Source organism: Balaenoptera borealis (genome assembly GCF_965194805.1).
Source record: "Balaenoptera borealis genome assembly, chromosome: 4".
In the NCBI taxonomy this organism is placed as follows: Eukaryota; Metazoa; Chordata; class Mammalia; order Artiodactyla; family Balaenopteridae; genus Balaenoptera; species Balaenoptera borealis.
In genome coordinates this window covers 84,516,763-84,529,965 of record NC_138861.1, presented here as the reverse complement: position 1 = coordinate 84,529,965, position 13,203 = coordinate 84,516,763, and the positions used below count along the sequence as shown (strand labels likewise).

The 13,203-nt window shown below is 40.2% G+C and overlaps 1 protein-coding gene across 25 annotated transcripts in view; it reads left to right on the top strand.

Moving 5' to 3' along the window:
* Positions 1-13,203, top strand: part of LIMCH1 (LIM and calponin homology domains 1) — a 356,840-nt gene that overhangs the window by 327,744 nt on the left and 15,893 nt on the right. For 22 of the 25 annotated variants that reach the window (XM_082390444.1, XM_082390434.1, XM_082390423.1 and 19 more), the window contains 4 exons: positions 6,392-6,472; positions 9,163-9,255; positions 10,136-10,240; positions 11,745-11,872. In XM_082390444.1, coding sequence (XP_082246570.1) covers positions 6,392-6,472; positions 9,163-9,255; positions 10,136-10,240; positions 11,745-11,872 — 407 coding nt within the window. The remainder of the gene's footprint in view (positions 1-6,391; positions 6,473-9,162; positions 9,256-10,135; positions 10,241-11,744; positions 11,873-13,203) is intronic. The other 3 variants (XM_082390445.1, XM_082390446.1, XM_082390440.1) reach the window with 1 other exon arrangement.

The following is a 13,203-nucleotide window of genomic DNA, read 5'->3' as shown; positions in this document are numbered from 1 at the left end:
CTTGAGGTAGGATTGTATTGCTATAAACTTCCCTCTTAGAACTGCTTTTGCTGCATGCCATAGGTTTTGGGTCGTCGTGTTTTCATTGTCATTTGTTTCTAGGTATTTTTTAATTTCCTCTTTGATTTCTTCAGTGGTCTCTTGGTTATTTAATAGTGTATTGTTTAGCCTCCATGTGCTTGTGTTTTTCACAGATTTTTTTCCTGTAATTGATATCTAGTCTCATAGCGTTGTGGTCGGAAAACATACTTGATACAATTTCAATTTTCTTAAATTTACCAAGGCTTGATTTGTGACCCAAGATATGATCTATCCTGGAAAATGTTCCATGAACCCTTGAGAAGAAAGTGTAATATCCTGTTTTTGGATGGAATGTCCTATAAATATCAATTAAGTCCATCTTGTTTAATGTATCATTTAAAGCTTCTGTTTCCTTATTTATTTTCATTTTGGATGATCTGTCCATAGGTGAAAGTGGGGTGTTAAAGTCCCCTACTATTATTGTGTTACTGTCAATTTCCCCTTTTACGGCTGTTAGCATTTGCCTTATGTATTGAGGTGCTCCTATGTTGGGTGCATAAATATTTACAATTGTTATATCTTCTTCTTGGATTGATCCTTTGATCATTATGTAGTGTCCTTCTTTGTCTCTTGTAATAGTCTTTATTTTAAAGTCTATTTTGTCTGATATGAGAATTGCTACTCCAGCTTTCTTTTGATTTCCATTTGCATGGAATATCTTTTTCCATCCTCTCACTTTCAGTCTGTATGTGTCCCTACGTCTGAAATGGGTCTCTTGTAAACAGCATATGTATGGGTCTTGTTTTTGTATCCATTTAACCAAGCTATGTCTTTTGGTTGGAGCATTTAGTCCATTTACATTTAAGGTAGTTATCGATATGTATGTTCCTATTACCATTTTCTTAACTGTTTTGAGTTTGTTATCGTAGGTCTTTTCCTTCTCTTGTGTTTCCTGCCTAGAGAAGTTCCTTTAGCATTTGCTGTAAAGCTGGTTTGGTGGTGCTGAATTCTCTTTGCTTTTGCTTGTCTGTAAAGCTTTTAATGTCTCCGCTGAATCTGAATGAGATCCTTGCTGGGTAGAGTAATCTTGGTTGTAGGTTTTTCCCTTTCATCACTTTAAATATGTCCTGCCACTCCCTTCTGGTTTGCAAAGTTTCTGCTGAAAGATCAGCTGTTAACCTTATGGGGATTCCCTTGTATGTTATTTGTTGCTTTTACCTTGCTGCTTTTACTATTTTTTCTTTGTATTTAATTTTTGATAGTTTGATTAATATGTGTCTTGGCGTGTTTCTCCTTGGATTTATCCTGTATGGGACTCTCTGTGCTTCCTAGACTTGATTGACTATTTCCTTTCCCATGTTAGGGAAGTTTTCAACTATAATCTCTTCAAGTATTTTCTCAGACCCTTTCTTTTTCTCTTCTTCTTCTGGGACCCCTATAATTCGAATGTTGGTGCGTTTAATGTTGTCCCAGAGGTCTCTGAGACTGTCCTCAACTCTTTTCATTCTTTTTTCTTTATTCTGCTCTGCGGTAGTTATTTCCACTGTTTTATCTTCCAGGTCACTTATCCGTCCTTCTGCCTCAGTTATTCTGCTATTGATCCCTTCTAGAGAATTTTTAATTTCATTTATTTCGTTGCTCATCATTGTTTGTTTGCTCTTTAGTTCTTCTAGGTCCTTGTTAAATGTTTCTTGTATTTTCTCCATTCTATTTCCAAGATTTTGGATCATCTTTACTATCATTACTCTGAATTCTTTTTCAGGTAGACTGCCTATTTCCTTTTCATTTGTTTGGTCTGGTGGGTTTTTACCTTGCTCCTTCATCTGCTGTGTATTTCTCTGTCTTCTCATTTTGCTTAACTTACTTTGTTTGGGGTCTCCATTTCGCAGGCTGCAGGTTCATAGTTCCCGTTGTTTTTGGTGTCTGCCCCCAGTGGGTAAGCTTGGCTCAGTGGGTTGTGTAGGCTTCCTGGTGGAAGGGACTAGTGCCTGTGTTCTGGTGGATGAGGCTGGATCTTGTCCTTCTGGTGGGCAGGACCAAGCTGGGTGGTGTGTTTTGGGGTGTCTGTGAACTTATTATGATTTTAGACAACCTCTTTGCTAATGGATGGGTTTGTGTTCCCATCTTGCTAGTTGTTTGGCATGGGGTGTCCAGCACTGTAGCTTGCTGCTTGTTGAGTGGAGCTGGGTCTTAGCATTGAGATGGAGATCTCTGGGAGAGCTTTCGCCGTTTGATATTACATGGGGCTGAGAGGTCTCTGGTGGACCAATGTCCTGTACTCGACTCTCCCACCTCAGAGGCTCAGGCCTGACACCCGGCCAGAGCACCAAGGCCTGTTTTTTAGGAATTCTGGGGTATTTTGTTCTTTGTTTTCTTTCTTTCAGGTATTTTTTTTCTTACTTAGTTGCAATGAAATTTCCAGGAATGAAACAATAGGCAGGTGAATGGTCTCCAATTCAAAGCCAGGCATTTGTCAAGCTCTTGCTAGTTCTTGTTTCCCTGGTTTCCCTGAAAGGGAGAAGCAGGAGGTGGTGCCGGGCTCTGTCCCTACTGCTTCCCCGTGCAGACCAGTGCACACACGTCCTCTCACTGCCTCTGCTCTTGGAGGGGCAGCCTGTGAACACACGTCCCAGTCCGGGGCATGTAGGGCTGTGGTACGGACCGTCTGTGTATTTCTCACTCTGTCCCGTCTGCCACAGATCGGCTGCTTCACCCTCTTCTGCGAGCCTCAAATGCTTCCCTTCCAGTTAGGAAGGAATCTTTATCGTCCTTTCTGGTGTCCAAGGTCTTCTGCTAGTTTTCAGCTGGTGTTCTGTGAGAACTGTTGCATCTGTAGATGTATTCCTAATGCATATGAGGAGAGAGATGAACTCCACGTCCACCTACTCCTCCACCATCTTGAATATCAGTATCTTGAATAATATTAACTGTACATTTAGTTTTCAGTTCTTTATTTCGATGAAATAAAAAGAGCACTTGCTAATTAAAATGTCAAGACACATGACACTGTAGAAATTCCTTGCTGCTGAATTATACCTGGACATTCTCCATAGACCTGACTCTTCTCTGAACTGAGTGTTTCCAATGCTGGGCCTGGAATACTCACCCTCTGAAATTTGCATTGGTTTGGAGCCTTCCTCTATGGCACAATCAACTGTAGCATTTCCTGAGGCCCCCAGGTGTAGCTGCATAATCACTGCTGCACCTTTGATTACAGATTTACTAACCATATGACCCTGAAGGTGCTGTATAACTTCTCTGAACCTTGTCTTCCTTGGTAGTGCAATGAGATAATAATACTTTCAGAGTGTTGTGGACTTTATTTGAAATAATTACACAGAAGCCTGTAGCACAGTGCCCAATACATGAACGAATCCTCCCCAGTGGCTAATCCAAGAGGCCCACCATAGCCAACACCAATTCTTATCTATAGGTAAATTGTCTCACTTTGGGAATTCCTAAGTACCTGTGCAGAATGGAGAAGGGACCCATCACCCATCACAAACCCCCCCCCCCCAATATCTCCAGCCACATTCCAGAACTACCATCCGTTTGTGGAGGCTCAGTCTTAAGCCAGTACTGGGAATCCTGAGTTTGTTGGGAAGCTGAGTACATCCACAGAGGATGGGACCCCCAGAAGGACCCCAAGGCTGGCATTCATGGCACAGATCTGAAGAGTAGTATAACATAACCCATTGAGTTCCATTTTAAATGTCACGGGAACAACCATGTCAAATTGTTCTAGTCCCCCCTGGCAGGGATGGAGAGGAAGGGCGTCCTACAGAGATACATTCTTATTTCTGTGTATGGAAAATAGAATAAGAGAGAAATTACTGACCTATATAAGTGAATTCTCGAAAATACCCACCTAAATTTGATGTTCTTTTGATGATAAACAGCTCTTCATAGAATGGAAAATTAAAAGAAATTGGAAAATAAGAGAAGGTTGAGGGGAAGTAAGCATTCGATTAGTCTGAACTCGATAGACTTGGAGCAGTTTTGCTCAGACGTGAAGTGGCCCAAAGCTGTAGGGTCCACGAAGGGGAGAGAAGAGGATGCATTACCCAGCATGAAGTTATTCCATTTATTTATTCAATGAACATTTCCTGAAGACCTAAAAATTCAAGGTCTTGAGATACTTAGGGGGGATAAAGGGCCCTCTTTGCCCTCAAGGAACCCCTAGGCCAGAGAAAGATCCAGATCTGTAAACAGATAAATTATAGAACAAAGTGTGCCAAATACTCTGCATTCTTTCTCTGGAACCTTTTCTATCTCTGTTATGGTAATTATCCCACTGTCTCCTGGGGATCGTTTATATATGGGTCACTCCCTCACAACACCACCCCCATCCCCACTCTCAGCTGTAAGCTCCATGAGGCTGGGGCTCTTGGCCACCTGCTACGCCACCTGGTCATAAGTAAGTGATCAGCAAATAGTCACCGAAAAAGGAGCATGACCACTTCTCTTGCCCTCCTGTTTATCACAATGGTCTCTTCCTCTTTATCTTCCTCTGAAAATGCTCATTGTTTTTCTTTCTTGCTTTCTAACAAATATTCCATATTTTCTTCTGTGCTCAATCCCCATATCCCACACTTCTCCCCCCTGTTTCTGTTTACTCCTGACTTATTCTTGCCATTACAACCTAGGGAAACCTGAAAGTTAACTAAATAATTTCTAATTGTTGCTCTTATTTTCCTGCTGTTGGACTTTCCCCATTGGGCTCCCTATAGCTTTATTCACATTACCACACCATTTTCCTCAAAAGTCAAAGAAGGGCCATGCCCCTGAGAGAGGGTTTGAACATTTAAACTGCTTCCAAGTCTTAGGAAAATGCCAAGTGGAGCCAACCTCCAACTCCATTAATTCCAGGAGAATGTTCCACCTGGGATCCATGACATTTTATGGTCATCCAAGGAAATTTGGGAAACTCTGGATTTTATACAATAAAATAGTTTTTCTCCTGCATAACTTGTCAGAGGCTTTCATATGCAGATATGCAGCATGAATCCCAAGAGTGGCATATAGGAAATACATTTCCCTCCCTGATTTGCCCACCTTTCTCTGACTTTTTGTGACCATCCCTACCATTTGCAGGAACCACAGCAAGAGTATCCACCGAGGCCCACATTTCACATGTCTAAATACATTAAAGCTATAGATACTTATAATGTTAAAAATTGAGCAACAGCCATGGCCTGGCTCGTATTCTCAGCCTGGAGACTTCCCTGGATGGGCCAGCCATTGTGCACCTGCGTGGTAGCCTGGATCATAGGGGGCAGGGCAGGGGAGGTGGGCTGGCCCAGCTATCTTGGGCAGTAGCTAGACCCATCTAAACCTTGGATGGGACTGACTCTGTCCAGCTTCGCAGGCAGCCAGAGTAGGTAGAGTCTGCCTGCCCCGCACCCTGCCCCAGACTCTCCCCCTCCTCCCCAATTCCTTCACCCTCAACCTGCTCTTTCCCTCAGGATTCCCAGACAGTTCTAAGTGCCTGCCAAAACTATCCCATCAGAACAGAGAGAAGGGAAGAAGCACAGTTATCGGGGAGCCTGGATTGCCTCAACACCTACTCTGGGTGACAAGGGAGGCCAACTTTAAACACATCAACCTCCCCACTTTTGCTGGTTTCCCAGGGACCAGCTGTGATTTCTCTTCCCCCTTGGACCCTCTCAATCTCATTCATATTCCATGGCCTGGGTGCCCACTTTGGTTCATGCATCCTTCTCCCATTATTCCCGTTTACTCACTTGGTTCTCAAAATCACAAAAACCTTTTTTAAAAGACCAAAAAAACCAAAGTCTGTGGGTTTGAATGTTTGTTTTGTGGGCCCTGATCAGGAACTCCCCTTGCCTGGATCTCTGGTGATGCGGGTGAACACTGGTGAGTTAAATGATCCCACTTTAGAGAAAGCTGGGATGAAAAAGCAATAATAGCAGTATAAAAGATTAGTTCTATAGCACAGCAAACACCGCTTCTCACAAAATGCAGTTCTGCTGAAATAAACATTCCTATTTTCTTGGACCCAGGATCAATATGCAGAATGAGTATCTTATGCTTAGGAGCGTGAATACATTTAAGAAATCACTTCTAAGAGAAACAGAGCAAAAGCCTTCCCATGCCAGTGGCTAATTACTTCGCGTTTTCATTAGCTCCGAAAAGGTTCACAGAATCATACCAGCATATTGGAAGTAAACCAAAGAGGGACTAAGATTAAAAAGTGGTTTCTGCCAACAAAGAGCACCTTTAGATACAGGAAGGTTTCTGCTTCTGTGTGTCCGTCTGGGTGTCAAACCGTGAGTTAATTGTGCCCCTTGTCCTGGCCTGGCCTTGAGGACATGGCTCAGTTCTGATCATGGTTTTATATTCTAAACAGTTGAAGTTGTGGGCATGGGACCCAGAAGAGGAACGCAGGCGACAGGAAAAATGGCAACAGGAGCAGGAACGTTTGCTCCAGGTAGGACTGGGTTTGCTGCTTTTTTTTTTTTTCTTCTTTTTGGTGATGCTCTCTTAATTTCTGCTGTATTAAATAGATGTTTAGCCCAGGAAGTACATGGAATCAGCTTCTTCTCAGAAGTCGTTGAGTCTAAGTCTGTTCCTTTTGTGTCCATGAGACAGAATGCTCTGAGTCTAATTCCTGCCACCAGAGGTTACACTGATGAACATAAGGAGAAAGCATTTCACTTAGAAAAAAAATCCAAGTATTGATTAAGGGCCAAGCCACCCACTCATCACCTTGTTCGCTGCCAATCAAATTCCAGTCCAACTAGGGGTGGGAAGGAATTATCAGAAAGTTATTTGATAGCATACATGTGAAATAAAAGTTGACCTGGGTCTTCTTCCTTAAGTAGAAATGTTTGCTCCATCTTTGAGCAAAAGCTCCTAATTTTCAATTCTAGAAAAATTCTGAGAGTAAACTTACCATGCTCCTACTTGTTTCATCCCAGTTTTGTGGAGCAACAGAGCTTCAAAAAGTAATCTAGTAACCTTAGAAACTAACCTATGCTGAGCATTTGGGGTGTGCCAGAACTGGCATATTTGTAGGTGCTTGACATATTTTACCTACCTTCGTTCTCATAAAACTCATCAAAGTATGTCTTATTGGTCTCAGTTTGCAATTGAAGAAATTAAGGCTCAAAATAAGTTAAATAATTGCCCAAGGTCATACCTCTAATAAATGTTGAGCCTCGTTTCAAATCCAAGCTTGGGTGACTCTAAAACTCATGTTCTTTCCCCTATACTCCCAATACTATTGATTTTACCAAAAGTCATAAAGAAAAAGAATGTTAAATCTCATTTATTTTTGTGACCTTTCTGCTGATGTGTAGAAAGCAATGCTTAATGCAAGTTTATTTTACTTTTTTTTCTTATCTTTTTGTTCTAATCCTTTGGCTTAATTCCCAGGGGTGGGGAGCAAGAGTCAGCTAGATAGTTAATTAATTGTAGTGTGGCTCTAGGTCTGCCCGTTAAGTTTGACACTTTTCAAAATTACATAGGAATAAACCTTCAATACCAAAACCTAGTTCTTAGTAAGAACTAGGTTCAGCAAAGTCCCAGAGCTGCTGGGACATTTAGGTCCATTGGGAGACCACAGACCAGCCCTGGTCATCTGCTATTCTCTTGGAAGTCAGATGCCCATTCCACCAGGAGTCAGAAATTCCACAGAGTAAGGAAGACGGCCTGTGTTTCCCATGGTGGTGCTGTGTCTGTTATACTTTGAAAGGTGGCCGTGGTTTTAGGTGTGGGTTGTGGGCTTAGGGGCAAGGTGTTTATGGGGAAGGAAAGGTGTCTCTGTGTGTGTGTGTGTGTGTGTGTGGACAGATATACCACATCTTTGGCCCCTGTATCATCAGTTCATCCTCTTGGTGAGACATGTGATATAAGCTCCTAGAACCAATAAATGTAAGAAGCTTTGCTTGTTTTTCATCTTCTGTAAAGTTTTAAGGTCTGTTCCCTCTATTCTGAAGGCCCTTGGAGTCCGTTTCTAAAACTTTACAATATTAGGTTTTATAACAAAATTTTTAGCTGAAGTTTAAAAGCCTACCATGAGTTGACCAACAGTGGTTTGGCCAGAGCATTAATAGGAACATTAGGCTCGAGACAATCCCATAAAGCCCTTTTGCTCCTAAGATAATAACATAACAAGTAGTACCTGGAGGAATTCTCAGTGCCTTTTCCAAGAAGATGGAAGCACAGACTCATGTTAGCCTCAGAGAGAGGACTGACAGTAATCAACCTAAAATATTTGACTGTGCGTAGTATGTTCCAGCAAATCCTTTGTCTCTGTCATGTCAGGGATGCCATTCTCAAGGCATCCAGGGGTGTCAGTTCTCATCTTAAGCATTCGTTTTAATTTCCATGTATTCATTTCTTCTAGTCAGCTGTCAGGGACTCCAGTCACATTTTTAAAGCTCTCCTTATCCTTACATCCTTATCCTATTCAGAGTATTTTTATTTTTTTCTCCGGGAAGTGGTGACTAGTGTCATATTTTTTTCTGAAAACAATAATAGCAGTTCTGATATCAAAGCCTTCTAATGGGCTGTTTAAAAGCTACTCTTAATTCAGGAGGACTTAAAGTTAGGAAGATTCCATTTTAGTAGAATGGCCACAAGCAAAGAGTAATTCAGCCACTCAGCTAATTATCATCTTGTCCACTTTGGACCTTTCTCCATCATCTATCTTGTAAACCTGAGAGGTTTTATTTATTTTTTTAATCTTTTATTAAACTCTCCCAGCAGCAACGTATTTCTATCAGTGGAATGGCAAAACTCATCTCTGAAGGGCCCAGTAAAAGCAAACTATTGGTTTAACCTACCTCTAAGGACAAAACCCAAGTTAAGAAAGAGTTTAGAATCTTTCCATCTTTTCTCTTTCCATAAGCAAATGCCTACTCATATATCTGAAGAACAATTCTGTGAAACACCCACAGCAGAAAAGATTGTTCTCTGTTGGATTTTTATGTCCCTAACATGTCTGAGTACCACAAAATGGTATTCCCCTTTTGGTGCATGAATGGGTTAGCTTCAGAACGTTACAGCAAGAAGAGAGTCTTGCAACACATTGTACGTGATGGTTTAGCGGGGGGAAAAGTCCCAATGATGTATGCACTGGTCCATTCAGAACAATCTATGGAAATTCCATAACAGGAGAGATACCAGAAGGAGCAGGACAAGCTGAAAGAAGAGTGGGAAAAGGCCCAAAAGGAGGTGGAAGAGGAAGAACGCAGATACTATGAGGAGGTAGGAAATTCCCCGGAAGGAATTTGACCCTGAAGCCCTGATTCCTCAAAGTCTATCAGCACTTTCTCTGTCTGTGCTGTGTGTACCCATGGGGCATGTCTGATTCTCTTTACTCACAACAGAGCCCTATCAACCTTTTAAAAGAGTCCTATCCTATAGGCTGTAAAAGACCACTACTCTTCCAAGTTTAGCTTGTGGTGAGGGTGTGTTGAGTCATGGTCAAGGGGGAGAATAGAATTGTATCTCTTCTTTAGTCACAAAGGTCAGATTCTTGATTTGTCTTAGATGACATGACAGTATCAATTTGTTTATTTGTGTGTTTGTTTGAGGCAAGCATGTTTGGTAGTAGTGAATTAATATTAATTTTTATGAGGTTAATTTTGATATCAAGGCTAAGTGAATCCTTACTACTGCATTCACTGTATGGTACTACAGAGATTTAGAAGGGAGGAGAATTTGGTTTTGTTTGTTTCATTTTTAGATATACAAACCAGACCACATTCGAGTATTTGAAACTACACTTTATGTATATTATCCAAAATCTGTTTATGATTAATATTGTTGTGAATTTTTTCTTCAACAATAATTTTTGTGCATAATACTTTCCCTGATAGCATTTCTAATTAGGCCTCTTGAATCACACTAACTAATTAACTTGCAAAGACTCTGTTTTTCTAAATTAAATGCCAATTTCTAAATCATTGCCCATAGAGCATGTGATCTGATTTACATGCTTTTTAAAAGTAAGACCTTTTTTTATGCCCTGCTTGTTTGCACATAATTCTGATGTTTGTCCCTAAATTTCTTTAATGACACTTTTCTCTTGACAAATATGATTTATCCTTTCTCCCCCTTTCATTAATTCCTGTCCTTCCCCTAGGAGCGCAAAATAATTGAGGACACTGTGGTTCCATTTACTATTTCTTCAAGTTCTGCAGACCAGCTGTCTACATCCTCCTCTGTGACTGAAGGCAGTGGGACAATGGTAAGACCATAGATTAAAAGGAATTCGTGAAATAAGAAAACTAAAATAGAAGTACTAAACCACAAGGCCAAGTTTTCCACCAGTCTAAATCCAGGGCTAGCTGTTTCTCTAGAATCATGTCAGCTACTACGTGGCCATTGTACCCCATCATACTGTCATTGCCGTGGTGAAACCCTAGAGTCAATCCCTGAGAGCAGTAAACATATTACTGAGGCCAGCCCTGCCCCTGCAGGCTGGAAACCAAAGTCTCTGCACTGGTTGGCAAGACCCTGGTTAGTGATGCCATGTGCTGGAATGTCTTTCTAAATGCCCATCATTCATTCATTTAGCAGAAGTATGTTTCTCTCTGCCAGACCGTACATCCCTTTGCACTGGATATTTGCAGCAGGATGCCAACAGTACACTCTCACCGGCCTCCATGAAAGTTTCTTCTGAATCACTCTTAAAATTCCATATGAATATATATATAAATATGTGTCTTCAGGGTCTGGAGAGAGTCCAGAAACGCTGGTCAACCTCCATATCCCCCAAATAAGGTCATGGAGGTAGTGGACAGAGGTCATACCAACACCTGGATAGTCCATAATCTGCATTTTAGTTTTTGATGGTATAATAACAGAATAAATTCATTTTGCAATAAACATAATATCACTTGGGTATATGTCATATTAGTCATTTCTGTAGTCAATTAATACATGATGCAATACACTAAAATTTTTAAATTATCCAATTTTAACTTAATACAAATGAAGATTGTACAAAAGTAATTCACCAAATTTGATATTGCATGGTCACTCAGGAAGCTCAAATTATTGCTTGTCTTTGCTGTTATATACAAAGATTATCACAAAAGCCAAATCTTTCATGTCTCTTTCATATATTGCAATGATAATTATGAAAGATTTTCTAGACTTTAAAATAAGTTATTTATGTATTATCATCAAAGGAATTCTACACTGTCCAAAAATTTTTCAATGTTTACCAGCCATTTTCAAATATCAAAATTTGAAGTGTATTGTTTTTTATTTCTATTTTATTTTTTAAACATCTTTATTGGAGTATAATTGCTTTACAATGGTGTGTTAGTTTCTGCTTGTTTTTTATTTACATTTTTTAAATTTAAATTAAACATTAAAATTTTTTTAATTTTTTTATACAATTTTTAAAGGTTACACTACATAATCTGCATTTTGAAATAACCCACAGGCACTCAAATGCCACTTGTCCTGAAATAAGCAATCCTATGACTTTGTTTTATTTTGAAAGATGGGTTTTCTAGCCAGTTAGTTCCCTTTTATGATAACTTTTGAGAGAGAGCCAGGTTACATGTTCATTTCAAATCATTGGAAATCAGTTAGTATTCAGTTAATTTGAACGAACGACTGTTCTTTAAATTGTAGTCAATGTGATTGAGAAAACGCTTCAGATATTCCATGGCCAGACATGAGTATTGTCCAGTGTGTTTAAAAATTATATTCAAGATTATCCTTGTTTTCCCCATTAGAATAAGATGGACTTGGAAAACTGTCGAGAGGAAGAACAAAAGACAAGACAGAAGAAACCATTCCAGGGGGATAACAGTGGCTCATTGCTTAAGACTAAGGAAGGTGACCCACTGGAGGAAAAGGGCAGGTATGAACCGTTCCAGGCTTTCCACCCATATGTGCAAAGCCGGACTGTGCCCCTTCACTCCCAGGAAGGGCACCCATCACTAAGGCAAATCATATTCAGCTTTGAAATTATCATTCCAATGATACATTATACATATATTATCGCTTGAAGACATTGTAATAGCTCTAAAGTCAGTGTTCTTATACTATTGAATATAAATAGCCTTATTTTTAAATAGGTGAAACCTTTTTTTAAATGAGGGGAGACAGTATAGATCACCAACGGAGCATGTTGTCAATTCAAAGTCCCAAACCTAAATACCACTCACCTGAAATGGTTAATGTGTCTGGAGGGATAGAGTTTAAAATGGGGCTGTGGTGTGGATATAGAGAACAGACTGGTGGTTGCCAAGGGGAAGGGGGTTGGGGAGGGATGGAGTGGGAAGCTGGGGTTAGCAGATGTAAGCTATTATATATAGAATGGACAAACAACAAGGTCCTACTGTACAGCACAGAGAACCTATGGTAAACCATAGTGGAAAAGAATATTTTAAAAAAGAATGTATATGTGTGTGTATATATAAATATATATATATATATATATATATATATATATATATATATATAACTGAACCACTTTGCTGTAAAACAGAAATTAACACAACATTGTGAATCAACTATACTTAAATTAAAAAATAAATTAAAACTAAAAAAAAAGAAAAAAAAATATTATATCAATACTGATTCATTAACTGTAACCAAAGTACCATACTCACAGAAAACAACAGGGGAAACTGCATGCAGGGTAGATGGGAAGTCTCTGTACTATCTTTGCAATTTTTTTAAATGACTCTAAGATTGGTCCACAGAAATAAAGTTTATTTAAAAGAAGAAAAAAAAATGAGGCCGTGGTGTCCTACTCACGGTGGTTTGACTATGGACCTGAACTTTGCCATTAGTACCCTCTGACCTGTGAGAAGCCATGTTTACTCTGGGTGATAATATAAAGGATAGCCAACAAACCGGTTGGTCATGGGTAATCCCCCTACCCCATGGGTTCCAGTATGTTCCATGGGAGATCAGAACAGGATACCCAGAAACTCCTGGAGCATTCAGAGCTAGCTCAGACTGGAGCAGAATCTGGTTGTAGGTACAGACTGTAGTGAGTTTATTGATGCGACCCCATGCCTGACCTAAAAGGGACCTGCAGAAACCCAAGAGGCTGGCAGTGCTCTGCCACCAGCAAGTTCTTTATGACACAGATGTTTGCCTCTGGGGCTCCGATATATCAGATAGATGTTGGAACGTGTGCATGCATGTGTGTGTGTGCATACACACTTGGGTACACACACA